This window comes from Rhagoletis zephyria, unplaced genomic scaffold (assembly GCF_001687245.7).
Source record: "Rhagoletis zephyria isolate East Lansing unplaced genomic scaffold, Rhagoletis_zephyria_1.1 Rzeph_scaffold_01773, whole genome shotgun sequence".
Classification (NCBI taxonomy): Eukaryota; Metazoa; Arthropoda; class Insecta; order Diptera; family Tephritidae; genus Rhagoletis; species Rhagoletis zephyria.
The window spans coordinates 25,664-34,760 of record NW_016158857.1 but is presented as its reverse complement, the minus strand read 5'-3'; the positions used below and the strand labels follow the sequence as shown (position 1 = coordinate 34,760).

At 34.3% G+C, this 9,097-nt stretch overlaps 1 protein-coding gene across 3 annotated transcripts; it reads left to right on the top strand.

The window, feature by feature from the left end:
- The first annotated feature begins 5,307 nt into the window (after positions 1-5,307).
- LOC108365084 (putative nuclease HARBI1) lies at positions 5,308-6,985 on the top strand. Of its 3 annotated transcripts, XM_017619037.1 has the most exons (4): positions 5,308-5,485; positions 5,562-5,969; positions 6,036-6,489; positions 6,549-6,985. In XM_017619037.1, the coding sequence occupies exons 2-4, from the start codon at positions 5,776-5,778 to the stop codon at positions 6,558-6,560; spliced, it is 660 nt and encodes a 219-aa protein (XP_017474526.1). In that variant the 5' UTR covers positions 5,308-5,485; positions 5,562-5,775; the 3' UTR covers positions 6,561-6,985. The 3 variants fall into 3 exon arrangements, with proteins under 3 accessions (XP_017474526.1, XP_017474525.1, XP_017474524.1); XM_017619036.1 differs by having other exon boundaries at positions 5,578-5,969; positions 6,036-6,985; XM_017619035.1 differs by having other exon boundaries at positions 6,036-6,985.
- Positions 6,986-9,097: the final 2,112 nt, after the last annotated feature.

Genomic DNA, 9,097 nt, shown 5'->3' with positions numbered 1-9,097 from the left:
TTTGAGCAAAATCGGACTAGTGGTTCTCGAGTTATGTCAAAAAAAGACCACCAAAGGTGACAATTTCCCCTATATGATAGTTATCGATATATCTCGATTCCTAGACGTGACCCAGCGAAACGCCGGGACACGTATAACTTCTTTTTTACCGATATAACTTTCCCCGGTAGTTTGAACCCTTCCCGATCACTGACCCCTACCATTTGTCTCACAGTGTAGTTAATAAGTGTTTATGTACATGTATGTAAACTTCGAAGTTGTCAAATCTTGTGCTTTTGATTATAGTTTGTGAAATGTTAACATATAATGTCAATGTTTTAATACGTTTTGTTTATTTTAATTTTTCTTGTTTCTTTTGTTGATGTTTTTAATAAAGAAATCGCCCCTGAGGAAGCTAAGAAAGTTAGCGAAACGTCGGGCTGTAATGTGAAGAAAGCTTTTTCTTGCACTCAACCATACTAGGTCAATTACCCTAGAATCCAAAAGTTTAAATAACCAAAATTGACCATCAACTCAGAATAAAATTGAGTAAAATATTACTATTTATGGGTACCAAGAGAAGGTTCGTAAACAATGCTTTCCCTATACACAAAATGTTATGTCTTAGGTGTAAGGCTGCCACTTATTATCGATTCTACACACTTTATCTAAATCATCGCAAAAAGATATCAAATGAAAGGTATTGTTGAGAACTTAGGTCAGAAAATGTTTTCCATCAGGGTTGCCACGCTTTCTTGTAATAAAAATTTTTATTTTGTTAATCTCGATCAACATTTTTTTTATCTATACATAGTACACACGCTCAAGATATGTACCATTCATTCCAGAGTATTTCGCAATAGGGTTGCCACCTAAATTTTAGAGTAAGGAATTTACTTAATAAATATGGAAATCCGATTTTTTGGTTTATTTCCAAAATTTTTTTTTAAGCTATCCAAATCTTGAAAACTTTAAAAAGTATATGCACTCCGGGCAAAGCGCGGTACTAATTATTAAAGTGTATAACTTTCATTATCAAATATTAACAATTTATATAATTCAATTTCTCTGTCATATTTCGAAGCCAAAATGTGTAGACATACATACGTATTTTAATTTTAACTTTTATCTCCTTTATCCATACCTTTACCGATGATATTATAGGCCAAAAATCACACAGATAGCCGATTTAGCAGCGCATGTTCACAACTAGAAACTTATCCTGCACCCGGATTCCAACATTCGCTATCGCTAAAACTCCAACGCGAAAAAGTGCTAAATGAATTTTAACAATTATCAGCGATTTTCGCGATTCTATCATGAAAATGTAACTCTAAAAATCGCCATTTTTGGCTCATTTTTTGACAAATTTTAGCGGTGTACAAAATGAACCCGGATAAAGTGAGTGAACTGTTTTTGACAGCTCAAACAGCTAAAATGGCGATTCCAGCGTTTTTTCCATCGCAAAAAATACTTATTTTTCGCTTAAAAGCCGGCAAATTTGACGAGGACAAATATTCGGTGCTAAAAAAGTAAATCAACAAAAAGTAGATAATATTTAGATTGTTGTTTGTTTAAAATACTCGATTAAATAAACATTGTTGAAATTCATATTAAAAATGGAAAACTGCAACAGTACAAGGGTGACAAATGAGCAAAAATATATGCTTGTTCGATATTTGGAAGAACACAGGGAATTTGCTCATGACAGGTATGGAAAAGATTTTCTCGTAAATGAAATCGTTTAAGTTCTCTCTTTTTATTTAAATTCGTGAATGACACCGGCAAACTAAACGCTTAACTAAACGCGTGTGGAGGAGCCATTAAAGACGGTGAAGGATGGAAACAGAAAAAAGGCAACCAACTATTTTTGATGCGACCACCATTAAAAACATCCTTTTCACTGTCTTTAATATTTAAACATTATTGTTGGATAGGAACGAATTTTCATTCCACGCGGTAAATACGAAAATCGTGTACAAAGAAGTTTTCGTGCTCGTATACGAGAGTCATTAAAAAGCCGCGAAAAATTATTAGAATTCCGCGCAAAATTGGTGCTTCAAGTTAATTTATACGGGCTCATTGCTATGGAGAAGTGAGCAAAAAATGCACAATTTTGGTTTTATTTTGCATAATATCTATTTCCAAAGAAAACGTTTAAATTAGGGTCGTTATAAGACATAGGCCAGCTACACCTGTCGAGGTTGAGCAGAGTAGCCGCAACAGTGGAACCCTCATCAGTGAAACCAAGTGAGAATATTTGGAATGAATGTATTAATATTACTTACATATGTATGTATTTGTTTTATAATATACAGAATACATAATATACATGGTCGGCTAAAGACTACTTTAAATGAATACATGCTCAGATAGTACATATATAAATACCTCGCATATGCGGAATCCAATACCATGTCATGTACGTACAATACAAAAGGGATTTGGTTATTATTTTTCCAATACTGTTTACTTTATTAATGTAAGTTAAGACTAATAATAATAATCTTACAGCAAGTAGGTTCAAGGGAAATACCACTCCACAGTTTTGAAAAAAATCGGTTTTTTGCGCTTTTGTAAAATTTATTTACCATCGTATACGCGGTACTGCGTTTGGCGTATACGAGGTAATACAGTCCAATTTTTAATTGCNGGGTGACAAATGAGCAAAAATATATGCTTGTTCGATATTTGGAAGAACACAGGGAATTTGCTCATGACAGGTATGGAAAAGATTTTCTCGTAAATGAAATCGTTTAAGTTCTCTCTTTTTATTTAAATTCGTGAATGACACCGGCAAACTAAACGCTTNTAATATTTACGAAGATATTAACATACATATGCACCTAATACGTTAAGCCTGATTTTCTAAAATATGTATATATATATATGAATGTATTTCATTTATTTTCAGCCTTAAAAGGATTTACTTTTCAAAAATTCAAATAAAAATTGATTTTCTTTGGGNGAAAACTGCAACAGTACAAGGGTGACAAATGAGCAAAAATATATGCTTGTTCGATATTTGGAAGAACACAGGGAATTTGCTCATGACAGGTATGGAAAAGATTTTCTCGTAAATGAAATCGTTTAAGTTCTCTCTTTTTATTTAAATTCGTGAATGACACCGGCAAACTAAACGCTTAACTAAACGCGTGTGGAGGAGCCATTAAAGACGGTGAAGGATGGAAACAGAAAAAAGGCAACCAACTATTTTTGATGCGACCACCATTAAAAACATCCTTTTCACTGTCTTTAATATTTAAACATTATTGTTGGATAGGAACGAATTTTCATTCCACGCGGTAAATACGAAAATCGTGTACAAAGAAGTTTTCGTGCTCGTATACGAGAGTCATTAAAAAGCCGCGAAAAATTATTAGAATTCCGCGCAAAATTGGTGCTTCAAGTTAATTTATACGGGCTCATTGCTATGGAGAAGTGAGCAAAAAATGCACAATTTTGGTTTTATTTTGCATAATATCTATTTCCAAAGAAAACGTTTAAATTAGGGTCGTTATAAGACATAGGCCAGCTACACCTGTCGAGGTTGAGCAGAGTAGCCGCAACAGTGGAACCCTCATCAGTGAAACCAAGTGAGAATATTTGGAATGAATGTATTAATATTACTTACATATGTATGTATTTGTTTTATAATATACAGAATACATAATATACATGGTCGGCTAAAGACTACTTTAAATGAATACATGCTCAGATAGTACATATATAAATACCTCGCATATGCGGAATCCAATACCATGTCATGTACGTACAATACAAAAGGGATTTGGTTATTATTTTTCCAATACTGTTTACTTTATTAATGTAAGTTAAGACTAATAATAATAATCTTACAGCAAGTAGGTTCAAGGGAAATACCACTCCACAGTTTTGAAAAAAATCGGTTTTTTGCGCTTTTGTAAAATTTATTTACCATCGTATACGCGGTACTGCGTTTGGCGTATACGAGGTAATACAGTCCAATTTTTAATTGCTTAATCTTAATTATAAAATATATACAATGTGGTTGTTCACGCTAATTAGGTATTTCATCGATTCTTACAAAGAAGTTGGAAACTGTGTACCTATGTACTTATTTAAAAACGTCATTTAGAATCAGGTAATATTTACGAAGATATTAACATACATATGCACCTAATACGTTAAGCCTGATTTTCTAAAATATGTATATATATATATGAATGTATTTCATTTATTTTCAGCCTTAAAAGGATTTACTTTTCAAAAATTCAAATAAAAATTGATTTTCTTTGGGTTGTAAAATTTGTCTATACGTACTATATAAAAGAATTTGTGATGACCTGAGTTGTTAATCTAATAAAAAAAGTGGTTATTTTTCCTTACATTTGGTAACTTTTTCGTCTAATCTTGGTTAGAAAGTTCTTTGAGCGGCGGCAACACTGGTCACTGGCTACCTACAAGTTTCTATCAAATTCTAAAGGGCAGTGTGAAAAATCTGATGGAAACTTTTGTGTATGATGCTTCATCTCCTTCTAACATATACGTTTTGGCATATTGCTAGACTGCTTACTCCCTTTGAGTTCAGCATTCAAATTCTATTCATCAGTGATGTAAATCTTCGACAATTATGAGTGATCAACCTTGATAGACGTGCAATCACATTTGATGTAATAACCGATCATTCATGACACATCAGTAGCCCGTTTCTGTAACTTTGCGATATAATAACGAATGATTTGTTATCGCAAGGCTCGTATCGAAATCGATATGAAAAGTGTTTCTGTAACTCAGAAAATTCACCTTGCGATATGATTGTGGTGAGTTGTTAACATATCGATGGTACGACTGATAGCTGAAATACAATGCCGGCGAACAGCGAACTCACCACAGCGAAATTCGCGCTGTCAAAATTAGAACACCCGCAAGCATATGAAATTGAACACAGCCAAAGCGAAATGCGAAGTTCGCTTGGCGGCGTTTCATGGCGATAGATTTATTTCTATCGCTCTGCTGGGCGATGACAGCTGTGCGTGCCAAAGGTGGCCGTATTTGTTTTGTGCTTTCAAAGTTTAAAAAGAAAACAACCTAAACACGATTTTTTTTTTGTTGTTTGAAAAATATAGTTGTGGATTCGTTAAATCTGGCTTGAAACAAATTATTTATAATAATCTTTCTTTGTTTTACATTTATATTTGTTATCATTTCCTCATTTCTAAATATGGTTTAGTTTTTTCTAAATATGGTCACCCAAATTATAAAGGCGACCAAATGGGATCAGCTGTTTTCGCTACCGCTCTAATTCTGTTTAAGTAGGCGAAATAGTTGGGCGAACGGTGACCGACAGCATCGCCCAATTCGGCGAAGTTTGCCGTTGGCCGGTATTGTATTTCAAGCATAAAATGGAACAAACCATCTGTCATTTCTAGCGCGAAATTGTCTTGTTTACGTTAAATAAAAGTTAAAAGTTGGAATATTAATTATAAATCCGCCATTTGTTTGTTTGTTTTTGATTAGTTAACAAGTAAGTGCAATTATACCCATATGTATGCACACATACATATTGTACATACATACATATAATTCTTAATCTTCTCTAGCTTAAAATTATGCTAGCAGCTGCATTAATTGCTTTGGCAACTGACCAAAGGAATATGTTACGAGCTCATAGACGCCATTTAAGGCATGCAACTGACCCATTTCATTTACCAGAAGCTCGGTTTGAAGAGCTTTTTCGCTTTAAAAAAGAAGCTGCAATTGCTCTATTGAATGAAATAAGTCCTTTTATGAAAAACGGAGAAAAAGGCACTAAGGATGACTGCAGCACTGCATTACTTTGCAACGGGATCGTTTTTAAGGGATGTTGGCCAGGATTTCGTTTGCTCTTTAAGTAAAACAATGGTTTGTCGTTCTATAAAAGAAGTAACCTACATCATAGAAGAAAAGTTGATGTGCAATTATATTAAATTTCCAACTACACTGGAGGACCAAAACAGAATTCGACGAAGGTAATTTATTTAAAATTTATAAGTCTGTACATTCTCATGTGCACGTGTTGGTCATTTCTTTTCCAGCTTTTTTTCTGCTACTGGTTTTCCTGGGTGCATTGGTGCTATTGATTGCACGCACATAAAGATTAAAAAGCCAAGGGCCGATGTTGAGAGCTGCTATATTAATAGAAAAGGATATTTTTCAAAAAATGTGGAATTATTATGCGACTACAACCTTAACATATTGGCTGGCAATGCACGTTTTGGTGGTAGTACCCATGATGCATTCATATGGGAAAACAGTAAATGCAAGGAGTTTTTGGAAAGACAATATAGTCGTGATGCAAATACAAGTTGGCTGATTGGAGGTTCTGGATATCCACTACAGCCATGGCTAATGACGCCGTTTCGAAATCCGGAAACGACTGGCCAAACCAATTTAAATTTTTGTCATATTCGGGCTCGAAACTGTGTGGAAAGACTAAATGGGGTCCTAAATAAAGGATTCGCTTGCTTGTCACATGAACGTGGAGTTCTAGTTAAACCAGATTATGTTGGTTCAATAATTAACGTTTGCTTAACTTTGCATAATTTCAGATTGAAGCATAACTATTCCCGACGTATGCCTAATTACAAATTCAAATAGGGAAGCAGACTTTTCCGAAGAAAATCGCTCAAACGACAATATTTTAAACCAAGGAAGAAGGGTTCGGGAGAGCATAGTACGAAATTATTTCAATTAATATTACATAACAAACCCAGTTTGTTAAAATGAATATCGCTAGGTGTTATTGGTGTCAAGGTACATACACTGTTGGCCATATCTTTTTGGACCAAACTCAAAATGATATTGTTGCCACTTCTAGTAAAACAAGTGGAAGTTCTTATTGACAAGAAACGTGAATTTCTTATTTAATAAAATGCGCAAGACCGTTTGTAAAAAAAATAAGATACTCAGTGCTAATTTGTATAACATGCGCTCGTTATATGAAAATAAAATTATAGTTTAAAATAACTAAAAACACGCTGTTATTACAATAACAACTGAAAAGTACAAAATAATTTATAGCTATACATAAAGACTGTAAAGTTAGTTGCAGCTTTTTGACGTAATTTTCAATGGAACATCTGTCAAAAGCGCAAAACGCAGTCAGAAGAAGAAAATATTTTAAATCAGCGCGATTTTTAGTCAATAAGAACTTCCACTTGTTTTACTAGAATTTCATAGCCGATGTACCTAGATACCCAAAATTTTTTGAAAAAGTTAGATTAAAAAGTTAAAAATTTTCATGAAAAATTGTTGACATTTCCTAAATTCTGCATAAAGTTTGTCAGTTTGACTGATGGGGTTTTGTTTAAAGCATGAACATTTTTATAAAAAATAACAAAAAAAAAAATCTAGCTATAAAAACAATACAAATATTTAACACAAATCACCATGCACTCACTTTTGGTCGCTAGGGTACATTTATAATAACAAATACATTCATTAATTATTCAAAACAGCTGGTTTCAATGATTCATCGATTGACTTAAGTCTTTGCAAAATATCGGTTAATAATTTTGTTTGCTTTTCATTAAATTCCATTTTTTTTCATCCTGCTCCTTAATATATTGTTTAATTTCAGCAAAGGAGCTGCTGAATCCATTATTTTTGGCTCGTGAGGTCGATGGCTTATGATAAGAAGCCCCATTTGGAGAGTCTATTAAAGACTTTACCTCGTTTTCTTCGTCCTCCTCATTGACTTCTCCTGCTTGCAACTATAACCATTATTTATAAGTAGAAACTACCTTTTGATAAACATATCGATGGTCCTCTGCAATAAAGACCCAATTCATAACCAAAAAAACCTTACTACTGAACAATAACAAATTCCCCTAATCCTTGTGTAATCCATGTCTTATCCTTACTAAATCTTTATGACTGCTTTATAAATATCTAGGAAGGATTAGGCGAGGATTAGAGACATGTGCCGCTTAACAGTAGTAAGTTTTTTTTTTAGTTTTGAGTTATGTCGTCTTGCAGAGGACCATCGGCACAAGCATATTACTTCTGTACAGCCAGCTTCTTTTGTTCTGCCATCTCCTTCCACTATTGCTGACGGGAAGAACTGTAGAATTTCACAGTCAATTTCTTCCAGCGGTGCAGGTCCTTCGCTCGCAGGCAAATTGCCGGTTCGGTTTTGAAACCTTTTAATTTCTGCCTGCTGTTTTTTTACTGCGCACTTCCAGTCGGCCCAACTACAAAAAATATATATTATGACTTCATCATACCTTTTTTAAAAAGCACTCATATATATACCTTTTTCCACTGCTCGGCTGTTTTGCAAGCTCCTCCAGCTGCGTTAAGCTCCACAGCAACGGCTTCCCACACATTGCGGCTGTGCGAGGCGCTATTTGGACCGCCAAAATTTCCCATGCCACCTTCTTGTTGTTTTTCATTAAATCCAGAGGTTTTACTTTCTGAATTTTTGTAATTTTCCCACTTCTAGCTTTTTTTCTGCAAGATGAAATTAATAAAATAAAGAAACTTAAGGTATTTATAAGCACACACTTCACTAATTTTGCTTTTTGCGCCAAATATCACTACACTTAGAGCTGGCGATATAAATATCGCAAGGTATATCGAAAATTCATTTACACCACACTTACCGAAACACTACCTTGCGATAACTATGCAGAAGGGTTGCATTTTGCGATATAATTCATATCGCAAAGATACAGAAACGGGCTACAGGTCTGACAGTTTTTCCTATCATTCCTGATGATCAGTTGATGTACAAATTCGTCAAGTCTGATCTCTCACGCATGATTAGAAAGCTATCTTTAATGACACAATTAATATCTACTTATTATTATTTTTATACCCAAGCGCACTTGTGCACAAGGGTATATTAATTTTGTTCACATGACGGTTGTTTGTAACAGCCAAAACGAATCGAGATAGATATAGACAAATGTATACATAAATGCTCAGAATGAATAGAGAAATCGATTAAGCCATGTCTGTCTGTCCGTCTGTCCGTCCGTCCGTGTACACGATAACTCGAGCAAAAATTGAGATATCTCAACGAAATTTGGTATGTAGGTTTCGGAAGAAATTGGTGCAGCGGTTACCAAGATATACACATGTAACCATAAGTGGG

Excerpts from the sequence above, each read along its gene's own strand:
- LOC108365084 (XM_017619036.1), top strand. The coding sequence starts at position 5,776 with ATGACTGCAGCACTGCATTACTTTGCAACGGGATCGTTTTTAAGGGAT. Across the intron at positions 5,970-6,035 it reads CAAAACAGAATTCGACGAAG|CTTTTTTTCTGCTACTGGTT; the intron begins GTAATTTATTTA and ends TTTCTTTTCCAG.